The sequence below is a fragment of the Hetaerina americana genome, unplaced genomic scaffold (assembly GCF_022747635.1).
Source record: "Hetaerina americana unplaced genomic scaffold, ioHetAmer1.1.p SCAF_4, whole genome shotgun sequence".
Classification (NCBI taxonomy): domain Eukaryota; kingdom Metazoa; phylum Arthropoda; class Insecta; order Odonata; family Calopterygidae; genus Hetaerina; species Hetaerina americana.
In genome coordinates, this window is record NW_027286985.1 from 40,409,440 (window position 1) to 40,429,097 (window position 19,658).

The following is a 19,658-nucleotide window of genomic DNA, read 5'->3' on the forward strand; positions in this document are numbered from 1 at the left end:
ACAACACGAAAATAGATTACTCAGACTAGTTGCTGTAGTCATTCACTCGCAAACGATCACACATACGAGAAGCTCATCTCCATCTGTATCCCAAAACACTGCGTAGTGGTAAGCCAAATGATCATACAAATAACAAATGAAGTAGGAAATGCATCTGGATCCCAATCGCGAAAGATCATTCGTCTCCCAGCCCTTTCTCCCCCATATCAACAGAGTCCCCCCCACCACGTCTCGTAAAGAAATATCCCAATCGGAGAGGCCGGTGGGATTGCGTTTCGATGGTTAGTATGTTGGTTGTATTTTATTCCATGGTATAGACGTCATGGACATGAGGCCGATGAGACGGCAACATTGAGATCAACAGTCATACTCATGCCCTAGTGTTCGCAGTTCATATACGAGGACTCTAATCAGATCAGCGAAACGAAACGGTCGCTGGGCTTATTTTTCGTTGTGAGTATTTGACATTCCTTACGATACTTCTAATTCTTAAATACACACTACAGATATGGCTGTGTGAACCTGTGTTTGAGTTTATTAAGTCATCATCGAATGTATTTCAATTGACGTAGACTTTGTTTTCACAGGAAATACTATTTTCGATGACGATGAGGCATATTTGCTGTATTTTCATATCGTTTTTGTGTATCTCATGTAGCGTCTATGGGTGGAAAATTGCTAGGAAAGTAAGATCCCACGGTGGATTACTAGGTGAGCCACATTTGGCTCAGAATTTTTCATTTCCACCTGACCAGTGGTTTAAACAAAAGTTGGATCACTTCAGTCCTTCTGATGTTAGGACTTGGTCTCAGGTACTTTCAAGAATGAAAATAAAAATGTTCTGTTCATTAAAAACTAATTGTATAACGGAATTGTATTTATTTTCAAGCGGTATTTCACCAATGATACGTTTTACTATCCTGGTGGGCCAATATTTTTAATGATTGGTGGGGAAGGCACAGCAAGCCCAAAATGGATGGTGGCGGGCCAATGGATTGAATTAGCAATGATTTACGGAGCTATGTGTTTTCAACTGGAGCATCGGTACTATGGAAAAAGTCATCCGACTGTGTAAGTCATGTTAACAACCTATTTTATGCAGTAGACGTAATAAGTCATTTTGCAGTCTTCTTTTTCGTTTTCCCAGCGCGGATATCCGGCGTAGTCGCCCAAGTGCTTGTGGTTTATGATAGCCTTAAAATGTCCTCTTTGTCGTGAATTGCCATGATGTTTCACGTAAGCATCCTCTTTGGAGACGCGTGACAACCGCGCTTCATGTCTACAGTAACCTTTTTTTCGTGTATCCAAATCGCCGGAATGTGCCAATGCCGGTGACATTGTTACAAATCGTTTAGTTATTATTTAAAAAAATGTGTGTTACTTGAGCCATAAAATAAAATGCCACAAACCTCTGAATTGAGAATGTTACAATGTAAAGATAAATCGTCTTGGCTGCGATAATTTTTGCTCTGTAAAATTCTTGTATTTGTGTGCTCACCAATTAATATTACTGATATAGGATTCCTTGTAGTTTCCTTTAATTCAGAAACTTCTTATTTCATTGTTGCTCTCGAGGGAGGGGAAAGACTTCTTTTTCTTGCAAAACATATGTAGAAGTAAATATACATATGCGTGATTCATTACACACTTCAAAAACATTTTGTGCGTTAATAGAAAGAAAATGCTAATATGCAAGTTATTTTTACTGCATCTGGAGTTAGCAGATTTATTACTTATCTTGTCGACAGAAAGGAATTTGGCCATTGCACCATCATAATAGCTTCACTACTCTCGTGTGTTAGCATGCATAAAGGTTCTATGTTGCACCTTGCTTTATATTCCAACCATTTATTCCTGCTGTCTTTTCTCCTAGTGAACAACCCTTGTTATCTTTTTGCTTTTTCATTCTCTCTCCGATGTACCAATTCATGATCAACAACCTCTTACATGTAGGTTTGCCTAACTCTGCAATTTCAGACTTTATATTATTCTAACCTATCATCACACTGAAGGTATAAATGTATTGGTATAACCAGAAAGTTTCATGGTTATTTTTGGAAATTTGTTTAATACATAAATACTTGACTGCTACACTGCTGTTACTGCTAAGTAACATTTGAAATTTTAACTGCATGAAATGATACTTGCTGAAACTCTTTGGATTTGTAATAAAGTATGGATATATTCTAAAGGAGGCACTTTTCCACAAAATAAAAACACAATTGCGCAATTAGCATTTTGACTCACAGAGCCATTCTCAGGTATAGGACATAGATCCAAGAAAATTACTGAATATTTAGCACAAAGTGAGAAGCTGGGGCAGAAAAAGGGAAGGAAGTGTTGAAAGATAAGGAGAGGGAGGAGGAGGAAGTTCGTAGCAAAAGAGGCCTGTATGAGGGGTGAGAGGACGATACTGCAGGTAGAAGTGCCACTGCTGGGGGTTAATGGAAGGGCAGCTAGGTGGGAAGGAGAGAGGAGGCAGACTGGGAAGGAAAAGAAAGGGGGGAAGTTGGACCTTCGGCAAAGGAAAGGCAAGAAGGAGAGAATGGTTCAGAAAAACTTGGTCATTATACATATAGGTTGTGAGCTATGCTGTTCAATTGCAAATTGTTCAAGACTGTCCAATCTGGGACTTTTTCATTCAAAATGAAAAATCTCTGCTTGAAAGTTGCACCAATGTGAAGTCTCAAGGTGGTGTTTTGCTAAAAGGGAAGAGGGGTCTTTGGTTTCTGGGTGCTTAAAATGTTTTTTGATTCTTGTACTGAATTTCCTTCTCATCTGACCGATGTAACATTTAGCACAAGAATCACACACTGCATTTTATAAACTCCTGAATGATACACTGGGTCACTCTTGTCCTTATTTTTGTAAAATACTTTGTCTGAGAAATCACGGTTATTAAAGTAGATCCTATATTTGTCCTTATTTATACTTAGCTAACCTATAGGACAAAGGTCCTAAAAATAATAATTTACCCAATTTTAGTTGGGATGGTCGGGGCAGGGATGAAGTACAAGTATTAGAAATCTCTGAGTTAATTAGTTTTTTATGTGTGAGTTTAGAAATGAGCTCAGCTTTATAACCATTGGATAATGCATTACATGAAATAGTGTTGAGCTTTAGTGAACTTAGTGGTCTCCAAGGGTAAATTCTCTAGTTTATGAAGCATAGAATGCAAAGTGGCTAATTTATGTGCAGTAAGATGGTATGAGTCTTAGGGAATGACTGCATCAGTGTACCAGGGTTTCCTGTACACCAAAACAATGCTGGTTGTCCAATATTGATATAGACAGGTCCAGGAAATTAAGGTCACCATCAACTTCTATTCCATCTTAAAATGACTGCTAGGATCTTGAGAAAAGATATAAGTTGTCTCATGCTTCTCATACAACAGCAAAGAATGGCATCCACGTGCCTCTTACAGTAGGTTACAATTTTTAGAAGTAAGTGTTAGGATTTGAATAATTGGAATTCTAATTGATTCATAAAGATTTTGAGGAATATTGGGGAAAGACTAGATCCCATTGCCGAGCCTTCTTTCTGATTTTAGTTCTACCCATGAAATTAAAAATAATTTGTTGCATGCATAAATCAACGAGAAACAGTAATTCATCAGCTATCACTGGGTTTGCAGAGGAGTCTTCCAGCAAGCATTTTCTCAGTGCTTTAAGAGTTTTTCAGTGGGAATGGATGTTGGTAAATAATACTTTGACTTAGATAAGTTGTAGACTTAAATAAAAAAAATGGCATTCAAAAGAAACAATTTTTATCTTCCCAGGTAGAGAAAATTCACTAAGTTTGTGAGTCATTTTGATCGAATTTCCATGAATACATTTTACAGAGATTGGTACAGTGGAGGAGAAAGTTGTTTCCTTTAGCCGCTAACATATGAGAAGGTGACCAAATACCTGAAATCACTGGCCGCACGGTAGCAACTTCCTTCTGTAGTTTAGGTAGTCCAAGCAGTCTAGGAGGTAGCAAATTGATTTGGAAGAATCTAATTTTTTCCCTCATTGAATAGACATGTGCATGAGGTCACAGTCGTTTTATCATTTTTCTGGACTTTGTCGTTTGAATTCTTTGTTAACAGCATAAATGAATCATTAATAATCAACTCTTGACATTTTTTTAAAATGTTTGTCTCTCCATAATCACATCAAAAGTAACTTTGCCAGCTAACAGAGACCATTATGTGTATATATAAAAAAATGTGGTTCTAAACCATTTCTCTCCACCCTTCCTCCTTTCCCATCCATCCCTAATGGTACAAATGACCTCAGCTGTCAGTTGCCTCCCCTAAAGCTACTACTCATTCTTTCACTCTGCATAATTTCTACCTTCCTTGATTCCATCCAAAATAGCTGTTTATGTCCTCCACCAGCCTTGACATATCTCCTACATCTATTCCTCCCAACAGTCATTCCTCTTCCATCATGCCTAGAGTTTGGCCATTTGTTTTCCTCTCTGTCCTTCTTATCTTCCCCATCCTTTTTTACGCCCACATATCAAAGGCCTCCAATACATCCTTATCTTCTTGACTCTACCAATTTTCTTAGCCATGTAAGACTTTACTCCATTTCAAAGTGTACCCAAATATTATAAAGTTAGCACAATGTGTACAATATACAAAACATCATGAAATGAAAGTCCTTTTTTTAGTTGAATGGTGTATAATATGGCTGAATTCCTTGGATGAATAGGAATATTTTCCACTGTCACTTTGATACTCCCCTACTTTTGCGAACACCATTGGGGATATTTGTGTAGCACCATTAAAATGCTTTGTGGGGTGGTAATAACTCGCTCTGGAAAATGCTTAATTTTCTGCTTTTGAATTTGTATTCATTTTAGAACCAACTGAATGTGAAATGATATTAACTTATTTCCAGGGACTCAAGTGTGAAGAATTTGATCTATCTGAGCAGTGAGCAGGCCCTTGCAGATTTGGCTAATTTTATTGATTCTATGAATATGGCAAAGAATCTCACTGGGAGTAAGTGGATATTATTTGGAGGATCTTATCCCGGATCTCTGGCGGCGTGGATGAGGATCAAATATCCTCATCTTGTTCATGGAGCAGTATCAAGTAGTGGACCACTCCTTGCCAAGGCAGATTTTCAAGGTTTTTACACTTTCCATTCTTTTTTGTGTACCAATTGCAAAATTTTTCCTAAATAATTTTACAGTTTTGTTTGCCACCCAGTGTAATTTATAGTTTTGTAAAAGTTGGAAACTTTTTCTATTTGTCTCTCTCCTCAATTTTCAGTGATTTAGCATATGCTGCAGGAAGATTGACTTTATGAATCAAACTGCAGAAAACATGAATCTTTTAAGAAATTCTGAAAAGTTAATGTTTGATCATTTTTATTATTGATTTACTTTTAATTGTGTGAATATTTTTTTCTGCATGTGATTATCAGTTTAATATACAGTAAACTCTTGATTATCCGTGATAATGGATGCATGATGACGCACAGATGTTCAAAAGACATGTATAAACAAAATACATGGAGTATGTGGGTTTGATATAAATGGAAAATCTTTGTGTTATTAATTCCAGATTTTTAGCAATGGAAAGAACATTTTTTCATTTTTCGGCCATTTAATAAAGGTGGAATTTTAGTTTCACGAAATCACAGAGCTACCATAAAGTGAATAGGAGAATGTATTTAACTCCGAAAGTTGAACCAATCACAAGCCAGGAAAAGAAAAAAAAACAATGGATAGGATGGATTTTGAAAGGAATTGCTAATGTGGATACATATTATGATACCAATTAAAATAATGTGTTGTAGATAGTTAATGACTAGTTTTAGTTTATTTAAACCATGTATTTGCTTGCTTATAAGGAGAATGGAATTCTCACTGCTAATGAAAGTGAGAGAAAAATGGAAAAGAATGGATATAACAAAAATTGGTGATTAAAAGTTAATAACTATTGACAAATTTTTATTTTGTGGAATTAAAAGCTATTAAAAAGCTTTTTTTTTAAATTTGTTTTTTTCTTACAATATATTGAAGTTTCAAAGCAAATAACTATCTTTACTGTTGTAATTTAATTAAAGTTTTGGGGTTCTGGGAAGGTAATACCTCGCATAATACACAAAATGGATAACCCGCCCATGAGTAATTGAGAGTTTACTTAGTGCTGAAAAGTTATTTTTTTAATTTCCTATGTTAGCAGTATAAGTGATAGAATTGAATTCATTTGGGAGACTTGAGCTTGCATTTAGGCTGATACTTAATAATTGCATTTAAATTAGCTGTTCTTTTGTAAAATAATCAGGTTCATATTTTGACATGTGCATGGGTAATGATCATCTCAATTCACAGAGAGTGGATACTCCAAAAAATTGAGAGAGGACTTTCGTATTCAGTATTTAATTAGTTTATAGACTTTTTAATATAGGGAGAACATCAAGTGAGTCTTTAAATACTACCTTGATCAAAAATTTCCCGGAATTTATTCAGAAAATTAAAAATACAAGTTTATTCATCTAAATCTATATTGTCCCCTTCAAAGTAATCCCCATCGACTGCAACACACTTATGCCAGCGCTTGATCCAATCCTCGAAACATTTTTTATATTCGGTTTTCGGTATGTCCATCAGTGCTTCCTGCGATTTTTCCATTACTTCCTCTCGGCTGCTAAAACGCGTTCCCCGTAATGGTTTTTTAACTCGATTGAACAGAAAGAAGTCACAGGGAGCCAAATCAGGTGAATTCGGTGGCTGTTGGATGGTATTTGTTGCATTTTTCGTCAAAAAATTACGAATAATGATAGCACTGTGCGACGGTGCGTTATCATGGTGCAAAATCCACGAGTTTTCTGCCCACATTTCTGGTCTCTTTCGGCGAATTGCTTCATGCAAACGTCTCATAACGCCCAAATAATACTCTTTGTTTACTGTCTGGCCTTCTGGCAAAAATTCATGATGCACTACACCGTTGTAATCCATGAAAACCGTCAGCATTGCCTTCTTTTTTGACTGAAAACGACGTGGTTTTTTTGGTCTCGGCTCATTTGGTGAACGCCATTCACTTGCCTGATGTCTGGATTGCGTGTCGTACTCATAAACCCACGTCTCGTCTCCAGTAATGATCCTTTTGATGAATGTGGGATCGGATTCAGCCTCGCAAATCATGTCTTTTGCGACGTCAACACGGTCTCTTTTTTGCATGAAATTGAGGTCTTTTGGCACCAACTTTGCTGCTACACGACGGAAACCCAAATCATTAATCACAATGTCTTGGGCGGATCCATAGGCAATGTTCAAGTCCTCCGCTATTTCTCTGATGGTTAATTTGCGGTTATTGACCAACATTTCTTTTACTTTATCAATTTTTTCACCGACTTTCGATGTCGATGGTCTGCCACTGCGTTCATCATCTTCGATTGACTCACGACCACTTCTGAACCGCTCGTGCCACTGGTAAACGACCGTTTTTTTTAGAGAATCGGTACCGAAACACTTTTCCAACATTTCCAACGTCCGTGCGCCACTAAATCCGTTTTTTACGCAAAATTTAATACAAGTTCGTTGTTGCAAATTTAAATCCATTTCTGCAATTGTAAAAAATCGCCAACACACACAGAGATAGATGTACTCTTGGCTACGTAACTTTTGCAAATGTCAAGTTATGACACTAAGATTTAAAGGGAATATCAACAACAGATGTACTAATTTAACAAAAAAAACAGAACTCAAATCGGAACGATGGGAGCGCCACACGGTGGTTATTCCGGGAACTTTTTGATCAAGGTAGTATGCTTGAAATTCACTACATCATCAATAATTTAGTTAAAATTCCTACAAGTTTATCTTTAAAAAAAGTTAAAAGCTATCTTTTTCACTGCTTAATTAAGTTTTGCATATGGCATAGCATTAATCTTTTATTTTTTCTCATGGTAAATCGTGTGATGAAAACAAATTTGAATTATTTCGTCAAACCGAGCTTCAGTCATTAGGAGATTCTATGATTAAGTTTTGCAAATGAGAGTGAACCTTTTGATGAGTTGTTGGAAAGCTCTTTAAAAACTACAACATAATATCAGAAAATTCAGAAAAAAATGCAGCCATATTGTCTGCATACCTTAGGTAAAACATCCTTAAACTGGATTCTCTCTATCTTGAATTGTGTATGTATTGTCATATCTGAATCATAATACGCAATTGAGATGGTATTATTTTAATTTTATTTGGTTGAGTTTCTCCTGTACAAGTTTTCTAAATTTAAACATTGTTATTGCATGCAATAAATTGATAAATACTCAGAGAAACCATCTTGTTTTGGCACTATGCATGACAAACTTAGTTTATGCTTACCAAATTTTACCAAATAATGGCAGGATACAACTGTTTTAAACTGCAACACTTTTGCCATGCATGTAATGTCATTTAGTCGAGTTTTTATAGACTTAGAAATTTAAGGTTTGACTGAATGTATTATATGTCTATATGTCTTATATTAAAACAGAATACATGGAGGTGGTTCAAGCTTCACTTGCAACTCATAGTGCAAAATGTGTTAGCCAAGTAGACAGGGCAATCAAACAAATTACGACAGTTATTGAGCAAGATGAAGTGGAAGCAGATCTCAACAAAATCTTTAAGTAAAATTTATTTTCTTTTCATGTGATATTATTACTCTTAGATTATTTTTCTTGACTTTAATAATTCATATTTTTCCGCATTATTTTTAGGCTATGTGATCCACTGGAGCCGAACGATACTAATGATATCTCAAACTTTTTTGAAAGTTTGGCTAGTAACTGGGCTGGTATAGTCCAGTACAACAAAGACAACCGTGATTTTGAAGGAGCAAAAGCTACAAACATAACGATTGATGTTGCATGTGACTTAATGACTGCTGGAAGTGGCAAACATCCCATACATAGATATGCAGAGTTAAATGCAATGCTTCTGAATGCTTATGGGGAAAAGTGTTTAGACTACAAATATAGCAAAATGGTGAAGAACCTTAAGGATATAACATGGAAAGATGAGGATTCAGCTGCAGGTTAGTATCACTAACAGAACCTTTTTACATATAAAACTTAATTATGGCGTAGTTTCCAGATTTACATTGTGAGAACTGTCCATAATTCAAAAGAATACACTTTGTATTTCCACAATAATTAGTCTGTATTTCTACCCGAATCCCATTGTCCATCCCCCTCCCTTCCTGACACCCACCAATAACCATCACTGTCCACAGTTTCCTACCTTTCTGTCAAGGGTATATAAAATGAATTTCTTGTATGTGAATCAGATGATGACCATACGAGTTGAAACCTAGGTCTTCTAAATATATAATTTTTGTGGAAAAACAGAGTGTACAGGGTTTGGCACTTAAATACGGACACGCATGCGTTTCCTCGAGTGAGATTTCCTCGCTGGGTCAGCAAAACCTTCCCCAGACTTCTCCGAAGTATTATACCTAGCCACAATATAGTAAACAGTTGATCTGGGATACCAGAAAAATCAAACTATTTTGGAAAATAACTCTCAGCGTAAACACTTTCGATAATAGTGGCTCTTTGATTGAACTCCGCAGTTGCATGTCTCGACCATTTTGAGGCTATGACTTTACTAGATGCCTATAGCTTTCAAGAATGCCAATCGCGACCTCCAGTGGAACTATGATATGTCAGGAAATTCAAATTGAATTTTGTCCGGATTTAAGCACTTCGCCCTGTGTTCTTTTAAATAATGTAAAACTAATGACCTTTTATGGAATAATAGGTTTTATAGAACTTACTCAAAAAAGGTTTTATTTTGGTTTTGGATAGCATAAATGTTTGCTTATTGGGGGAGGAGAGGGAAAAGACTCCACTAAGAGACCCCTTTTCATTGATCTTGAGCTGACTATGTTGCTGAAAATCAATGTATTCAAGACATTTTGTGTGAAATTGATCTATAAATCTGAAGAAATTTGTATTTTATGTATACTTTTATTTAAGGTCAAAGAAAAAAGTGTAGAATATTCCATGGCGACTCTTGGTTGGGGCTAGATTGTTTCCAGGCTTTTAGCAAATGGGGAACCAAAGTATGGATTAGAAAAATGCAACATTGTGTACAAAAATATTTTGAGCGGGCAATCCTATAGGTTCACTACAAGAATCTTCAGCACAAAGTTTTTAGTAGATGTCTGGCATACAAGATATTATAGAACGCACAATTTGCAGTTCAAGATGCTTACCCCACTGAAGAAAGTGCATCTTTACTGTGTGCTGTTATAGTTGCTCTCCCCTCTTGGAAGGCAATAGTAGTTCGTGACTAGAGCCACTCATTCCACTTAGTATTAGGTGGTCATTGTGAAATTTTGAAGCATCGTGAAATGATTAATCACGATAATGCATTTCATTCTTGGGGAGAAGGCTTGACCTCATCCCAGAAAAACTGGGCTCAAGCACACTAGGAAGTAAAAACTGGAAAATGTTGGGTATTTCACTTTGACTATGGTACCTGACACCCTGGATGTATCCAAGGTGGAAGCAACCTATAAAGATATAGTGACTTGGCAGTTGGTAGTAGCCAATAAAAATGTCACCAATGCCCGAAGGAGAAGATGGGAGTTTTTCAATGAATGAGCAAAGTTGGAGACCATAGAGGATAGTATGGAAATGGGCATGTCACTGCATGCATGGGAGCATTGTCTCAAAACATCACTACACTGGGACTTGGAAGGCAACAGAAAATCACTACATTATTATTTTGACCAGAAGAAAATCATGTACTTGTACTTAATTTTCGTTTTATCATCAATTATTTGAATCTTTATCAAAGTAAGATATGATTAAAGGGATTTAGCTAAAGAAGCTTGGTGGAAGGTGCAGTGCAAGGATATGGAATGTTTACTAAGGAAGGGTGAAATCTGTGTGTTATATAGAATGGTGAATAATATATCAGGAAGTAAGAAGAGAAAATATGTGCAAAAAATCAAAGTTAAGTTAGGAAATTTATCAATTGAACCATGGAAGATTCAAAAGAGATGGAAAGAGTACCTAGATTAACTATATGTATGGCAACGGCATTAGACCAGCGAGGTGAGGCATAGAAAGAAGAAAGCGCTTCAGTCCAGGAATACTTGATGGTGAGATAGAAAGGGCATTAAGGGAATTGCAGTCCAATAAGGTTGTAGGATTAGGAAATATTCTTGCAGAATCATTTGCAGTTTTGGGAAAATGGGTGAGGAAGAGTTTTTATGGATTAATTATTAGTATTAATGAGGGAGGAATTTGGCAAGAAGATTTTGTCAGATCAATGTCAGTTTCTGTTTCAGAAAAGGGCAAGGCAGCCATATGCGAGAGCTATAGAACAATAAGTTTGATTTCGGGCACAGCTGAAGTGGTTCTCAGGATCATCGATAAGAGGATAGATAGCAGGGTTGGTGACTACTTTCACCAAGGGGAGGGGCACATGCGATGCTCTAGCAGGAATGAGGCCTTTATTGGTGAGGAACATAGAATGCAATCAGGATACATTTGCTTGTTTTGTAAATTTGAGGTGTTCGATTAGTGGCTAGAATTAATAAAGGTACTGAAGAGAATAGGAGTAAAATGGAGGGATAGGTGACTTATCTGCAATCTGAACATGTCGAAAAATGCTCGGGTTTGAGTGGCGGATGGAGATTTAGGATGGAACATGTTAGGAAGAAGATTAAGGCAGAGATATCATTATCATTCTTGATTTTCATTGTATAAGTTGAGGAAATTGTAAAAGAGGTATGGAAAAAACCATATATTAGAATGAATGCTGGTTGGCAAGTCATTAAATCAGTTAGGTTGGCTGATGATCAAACTTCAGGTAATCAGGCAGCCTAGGGGATACAAGCATTGCTGAGTGCATTTGAAATTCATTGCAATAGGAATGGAATGAGGCAAAGGTTTACATGGTTTTAAGGGAGAGAAAAGCTAAGTGGAATATTAAAATAGGGGTTCAGAAACTGTGAAAGGTGGATCTTTTATTTAAGAAAAATAATGCGTTAGGGAAAGAAGTTTTCACAAGGAGATGGGAATTGATGAGAGGGAAATTGGGCAAGGATTTTAAGAAATGCCTCTTACAAACTTTGGTTTGGAATGTGGTTTTGTATGCTATGGAAAAATGGTAATTGAAGCAAGATGATAGGCGTAGTTTGGAGGATATTAAATGTTGGTTTGGAGAAGGATGGAAAACTTAGATGAACAGAAAGGAAAACAAATGAGGAAGTATGAGAGGCAAGAGCATTGTTAGTTAGATAGGTCTTTATTTGGGCAAAATTGGGATCAAATGGTCCCTTGTTTTGTTTAACCCATCATCATTTACATATAGTAGTGGCCCTAAAGTGTATACATACACAATATCTATACACGTGTATACACTTAAATACATACAGACAGACGGACATACATTATGCACTGAATTGCACATATAAACAAATATGTACGCCCATATGTACATACATATAGTACATGAATAAATTAATATGCACCTGCTTGTGCAAACAAACACAAAGTTAATTACGGTGGAGAAAGAAAACAATAAATTAGAAAAAGTCTAAGGAAAGAATGCGGTTTGTGGGAAAAGCTACGGAGAGATTCCTAAGAAAGCTAGAGAGATTGTTGAGAGAAATCCAAAGGAGGAAGGAAAGATGGATGCTATGCATTTTCTGTGGCAATGGGGTGTTGAAAATTGTGATAAAGGAGAGAATGTCACGCATATTAGTAAGGGGTGGGAAAAGAATGGGTATTTTGTGCGGAATGAAAGGAGGAAGGAAGTATGTTGAATTGAAGAGGGGATTAATGTAGTTTCAGATATCAGGTTGTGTTTTCTTTGGAGACACAGGGGAGTGTATTCTTTTACTGTTGTGCTCAGTCAAGCATACTTAAGCTGCAGCAATTTCAGAGCATAAAATTCATTTGCCTTGTCTGTGATTCGAACCTGGATCCCTCAATGTCCGGCCGAATGCTTTAGCCAGGTAAGCTATCGAGGCATCCTCGTACACTCCAAAATTTTGGACTGTTGCGCATCGTACACGACTACGAATGCCTGTGACATTGTATGTATGGTATTTCATCACATCATCTTGCTCCTTTAAAGCCCTCATCTCCCGCAGTTTCTTGGGATACCTTAACTGGTAGGAAAGCAGTAATAATTATAATAATAATGATGAACCTTATGGCACACATCCAGATAAACTCTTCCTCCCATGTTTTCAAAAACTTAAAAGTAGATCTGCAGGAATGTCCTTTACCCCCATGACCAGATTTGATTTCATCTCCCTTAATGCCCTCTCCATCTCATCGTAGAGTATGCCTAGACCTAAGATATGTATGTCATTTTCTCTTTCTATATGTAAGCTGGCAGGCCTAAGTTCTTTACTTCCCAACTCATCTCTGTTAACACAGATTTTCCCTTCTTACACTTACTGGTTGTGTTTTAACCTTCTTGGTGTGTGCATCAATTTCACTCTTCCTCTACAAACTTTCGATATACTCGCACTGCATTTTCCGCCATGCCTCTTTTGCTCTGTCTTTGTATTTGCATTCTTCCATTTCCTTCTCTCATCTCTCTATCTAATAATCTCATCCCCACCTTTCAGTATCTCTTTTTTGATATATTTCCATTTTTCCTCGATAGTATTGAGCTCCTTTCCCTCACTCATGATTTTCTATACAGCCTACTGATTCTCCTTCTTTGGTATTTTAGTTAATGCTTCTATATTCCATTTCCTTTCCTACTGCCCTGCCTTATCTTTTTGAATCGGATGCTACACTTCATGAGTACTAACTTGTGGTCAGAGTCCCCTTCAACTCCTGGGAAACCATGCTAATCGATCATGCAAATAGAATATATACCAGAATAAAAGGTTATTGCTGACTACAGTAGAAATTATTGAAATTTATCGTGTGCATTGACACACTAATACCTGCATCTTTGCCAGTCACGTTATGCTTCCTGGAAGGCATTGATGGGATCCTTGTTGAGTCAAGTCAATAGGCTTTATCCAGCATTCCAAAATGGTTGCCTTTAAATCTCCTTTCTATTCTTGAGAACAAAAAGAAGTCTGATGGGGGTATATGGGTCCTGGAGGGTGGCTGGGGCAGCATCCAAGAGAACATGCAGAGTTGTCACATGAGCAGCCTTCTGATATTTTGACAGCAACTTGGGAATCATCTTGGCATACTCCTTTCTCGTGGCTAAATCTTCTGTAAGAATGTGATGCTCTGTGATTTTTGAAATATTGCACTCTTTTGCTAACCTGCTGACACTTGGGCCTCGATTGTGATTAAGCGTTTCACTCACTTTTTGCACATTTTTGTTGCACTATGTCATTGATGGATGTCCTGGGCAATTCTCATCATCAATCTCTTCTCTTCTCTCCTGGAAGATCTCGTGCCAGCAGAAAACCATTCCTTGGGACTATCTCTGCAGGTACACATATCTGAACCTTTTCTGAGCCTATGGATAAATTTTATTGCATATCATTGCTCAATGGAATGTAGAATCATGAATTTGTAGCATGACCATCAAACAGGAATCCAGTTTAGCAGTGATTTGGGCACTCTAGCAGCTCTCAGACAATTGATGTAGATTGAATTACATTCCCAAGACCTCCCACCACCTGTACCGCCACAAATCACCCCACGCCAGCCATCCTTGTTGGCGGGAAAATGTCATTCTACTTTCGAGGGTCATCCGGAAAGTAGTACCCGTTCGTGCCGCATGAAGTGCTGACGACGCGAGTAGCCGCTGGACGAGGTCAGATAGCTTCAGTGGCTTGTCTGCCTTCTCTGAGCCAAGTTGCGTGACGCTAGCATTGCCTGTGTTGTTTCTGTGATTGTTTACAATGTTTAAAAAAATTGAGAACGCCGCCAGTTGTGAAGTGAGGGCAGTGATTAAATTCCTCAATGCAAGAAACGTTCGCCCATGTGATATTCATCGCCAATTAAAGGAGGTGTATGGAGACAATGTAATGGACGAGTCGTCTGTTCGGCGGTGGTGTCGCAACTTCAACATGGGGAGGGGGAACACACACGACGATGAGCGTTCGGAGAGACCGTCTGTCATTACAGACCAACTGGTGAGCTCAGTTGACGAATTCGTGAGGAACGATCGGCGCGTCACAATTGATGACATCTGTGAGCATTTTCCCAATGTTTCTCGAACAATTGTTCATGAAATTGTTAAACACCATCTGCATTATGCAAAAATTTGTGCAAGATGGGTCCCTCGCGTATCTCAATGAGCTGGCGGCGAAGGACTATGCAGCAGGAATACAGAAACTTGTCACACGTTATGACAAATGCCTTAATTTGCTTGGAGATTATGTTGAGAAGTAGTTTAAAGTATCCTCTTTCAAATAAAATTTTTTATGTTTGTTTTAAATTTACTTTTGTGTCTTCATTTCACGAACGGGTACTACTTTCCGGATGACCCTCGTATTTTTGGGGCAGACCCTGTATGCAATACTAGCTGAGTACTTTAAATGTTTCTATAAGAAGCAGATTTATAGTAAAGCTTTATTTTATCCTTGTTATATGCGAGGAAAGGTACATTCTAAGTATAATAAATTGGCAGTATTGAGGATTTTAACTATGTGATAACTAAATGGCATCATTCCATAAATCAGCAAGTTTGCTAATGTATCTCTTCTCGGTTTAAAATAATTGTGCTAACTCATCGCCATCACAGTTTTTCAATTTATTTCAGTAATGCATTCACTACTCTAATATTTTGCATCAATTCAGTGGTGTGTATTATTATTAATTAAATTTCTGCTGCACTTATTTTTTTAGTTTTATCACACTGTTGAAATATACATAATGCAAATCTTTTTCAGTTTCAAAATAAGCAGGCTTCAAGATAAGATTAGCCCATAGTGGAAATTCTTGTCCTCACTTGTAGGAATGTACTAATTTGTGTACAAAAACAATATTATTGAATTGCAAAGTGAAGATTGTGATGAGGTGCATGTATTTATAAAATCAATTCATGTCACAAGAAGTGTTTTCATTCGTGATACATCTTTTACTTATCTTTTGATTTCCTTTTTACCTGTTTGTCTTGGTTTTTGGGGCTTATCTCAGTTCTATGTCCAGTGGTGACATAGTGAACTATATATAGCTGGATTCTCTATCAGATGAATCAAAACCTTGGTAGTGATGAAATTTGATAATCTCAAAACCTTATTCCATATTCAATCAGGCATGCCTGGGCTACTTCAGATAATTGGTGGTTTTTCAAGTGTAGTTGCTTCACTAAAGATTTTGGAATTTCTGCTTGTTGCTTGGGTATATTTAATTTATTTAGCATGAAATGTCATTATTGATTGACCATGTGTGTCTGAATGAAGGCTGGATAGATGAAGGATTTAAATGCTTGTAAATGCTGAGAGCAAGGTTGTTGAAAGTTTATAGTGTGTATAAAAAATAAATATTCATCTACAGTAACAGAAATAAAGGTGTACTACTGCTGAAATTATTGCTTAGAAGTAAAACTGGCAGGTGGATATGGCAGGAGAAACATAAAGGTTAAGATAAAGCTGTGGGTACAGGGTACTTTTAGTGTCTTTTGTGTATGTAATTGGAGAGATATGGCGAGGAATAAATGAGTTAAGAGTGTAAATGATTGTAAGGAATGCATTTTGAAATTTAATACATATTTATTCTTGCTCTGGGGCCCTAATCTAGTCCATAAAGTATTTAATTAAATTAATTTTAAACATTTTTCAGTACAGAGTGTTATTTTTTGGCCTCAAGTGTAAACTTTTCATAAGGTTTATCAGCATTTACCAATATTGTTTATCATGGAGATGTCAAAAACTTTCAAATTTTTAGCATTTTTTATAATGTCCGTGTTGAATTCCACATTTTACAGGCACTGAATGAGAATGATTTCTTGAAATGTTTGAAATGGAGTATTGTGCTGTAAACAGCATCCAATAACTCATTTTCAATTCTGTATTGTGTATACTCCACAGTTAACCTTCAACAATAAAAATTATATTCGTAATCTCCAGTGTCTCCCTATCTCACCTAAGGTAAACATCTATTCCTCCTCTTTCCACATGTCTCTTGATGTTTTTGTTATGTTCTTAACTTTATTTGGAGAGTGCAAATAACGTAAAGGATAGCAAAAATATATTACTTTCAGCAGCACACTTTTTAGTGTTCTAGGATTATTGGGTTTGTAATTTGAACTAATATCTCCAGTGGATGCTTGAAGGAACCGCACTAATGTAAACCCCTGACTTATTTGGTTGATTCTTCCTGAAAATTTCTGAATAATCTGAAAACCATGTAACTCTTATAATGTTAATACCTTCATCTACTGAACTTTTTTGAAACAATGTGGTCCCTTTTTCTGTTTCCACCACCATCAATTTAAGGAGACTTGGTTGAAATTAATTTGAAACACTATCTTTAAGGGGGTGTTCAGTGAATCATATCTACAAATCTTGGTATTGCTGAATGATTAAGGCAGGTAAAAGTAGTACTCTGGCTTAAAATGTGAAAAAAATAATATATACTCATTACAAACATTATATTCACAAAGGAGTGCATAATTGAAAGTAACGGTTTGACAAGTGCTTATTATACAGAGGCTAGAATATGCAGGATAGATTGGTGTATTATTAGTTGTCATTTTACTAATAACTGTACCCAATGATGTTCACATCATAGCTGTTCGTCTCTCAACGTAGATCATTTCTACTTCAGAATAAAACTGTTAAAATATCTGCCCATGCTACCTTTGTAAAATGTTTTTACTTGGGGTCATTGACCTTTAAATCTACCAATGATGTTAAAATCATGAACAATCATAACTTTATCTATATAGTCATGCATGTTTTGGGATTTTTGAGTCTTGCTCTCCTGTCCTGTCTCAGATAGTTCACATATCTTAAATTAGTCATAGAGCTTCATCAACTCTTAATTTCTCATTTTTACAGAATTAAAATAATTTAATAAAATTATTTACTTGTGATTACAAGATTTGCCTATTTCCTAAACTAGTTCATCAGTTTCTTTTTCATTTCTTAATCTAATAAATTCCTGTGTACATTTAGAATACAACAATAACAAATTGTTTTATGTCATTTGTAATGGAAAAGTGGTGACATCTCCTGAGTAGCCAATTGATTGACAGTGACCTGTGAGGGAAGGTCAAACTATAATGTATTGCATTCATACCATTTCACTGTGGGCTTGTATAACAGTAGATACCCATGATCGTGAAATTGCTACCTTGAGATTCTCTTTTCCTTTTAGTGTTTTATGTATCACTAACTAATTTTCTTGCCTTATATTTCAGCTCGCTTATGGACTTACCAAACTTGCACTGAGTTTGGATTTTTCCAAACCTCCACTGCCCCTGATCAGCCTTTTGGAGATGACTTTCCAGAAGAATTTTTTCAGCAGCAGTGTGTTGATGTTTTTGGCTCCAAGTAAGAAGTTACTCTTGGTAAAAAAGTTGTCTATAAATTCATGTCTTTACTAATGTGAGTCAATCCTTAGGTTTGATGCTGGTTTCTTGAAAGCAGCCATCCAGAGAACAAATATGTTTTATGGAGGATATGATATTGAGATAAGCCGTGTGGTGTTTGTTCATGGGTCTATTGATCCTTGGCATGTCCTGGGGATTACACAGTCTCTGTCTGAGGATGCACAAGCAATTCTCATTAATGGTAACGTTGTTTGTGGTGAAGTGTGTCAATATTTTGCATTCTTTAAAGAAGAGTGAATTATAAATTAAATTCTTTCCATTAGGTACAGCACACTGTGCCGACATGTATCCTGGATCAGATCGTGATATGCCTCAACTCATTGAAGCACGTGAAAAAATCAAGAACCTCATTGGCAAGTGGCTGGAATAATAATGCTCTCTGTTTTAAATTTGATATTCTTCAAAGCACATATTTTAGTGCTTGAAGCACCTGTGATACTATTTTTTTGGTATAATATGAATGAGAAAACTGTTGCATATGAGCAACAGGTTTTCTGAATTATCAAAGGTTTACAAGACATAAAGTTGGCCGTGTGTGTGTTGAGGCTACCCTCATGAAAGATGCTGCCAGGAAGGAGTAAAAATGTTGAGAAACTTGATTTTCATTGTTGTAAATCTTAGCATTTATTTTCAAGTGTTCACCTTTCCTGAGTGACCATTATGAGAAATCATCAATGTCTTGTGTAAATGAAGAAATAAAGAGTATGCCCTACTTGTTATATATTTGAGTGTTGTGACATGATTGAGTTGCATAATACAGTTAGGGTAAGTACATTGACTGTTATTCCTATTAATAGTATGTGAAGATGATATATTGTTTAATATTTAAGAGGTCATTTTTTCCCCAAGGTAAACGGTGGCATAGGGGTGGAGAAGGCCCCATAAGTGGAGAATGGGGGAGTTAAACCAGCCAGTCAATTGTTTTGAGCTAGTGAACACTTTGAATGAAGGTTTAAGGGGATAAGGATGCAGGTGCTACCTTTGGTGTACCGCCCCTGCTAAGTGTCAGTTGTCAGTCATTGATGTTTTAATGGCCATCTCCTCATGTTGAACTGAAATCCATATCGTAGTGTCGTCAGCATATTGAGCGAGAGTTACTCATGTGCTGGAATTTTTGCTGGTTGGTATGTCCTAACAATGCAGTTTGAGGAGGAGAAGGGAGAGAG

General features: G+C 36.7%; 1 protein-coding gene across 1 annotated transcript; it reads left to right on the forward strand.

Annotated features, from left to right (window-relative positions):
* The first annotated feature begins 65 nt into the window (after window positions 1–65).
* LOC139692424 (putative serine protease K12H4.7) lies at window positions 66–19,204 on the forward strand. The gene is made up of 10 exons (XM_071590605.1): window positions 66–108; window positions 318–453; window positions 588–812; window positions 890–1,071; window positions 4,890–5,122; window positions 8,480–8,615; window positions 8,706–9,022; window positions 18,301–18,433; window positions 18,504–18,673; window positions 18,756–19,204. The coding sequence occupies exons 3-10, from the start codon at window positions 603–605 to the stop codon at window positions 18,860–18,862; spliced, it is 1,488 nt and encodes a 495-aa protein (XP_071446706.1). The 5' UTR covers window positions 66–108; window positions 318–453; window positions 588–602; the 3' UTR covers window positions 18,863–19,204.
* Window positions 19,205–19,658: the final 454 nt, after the last annotated feature.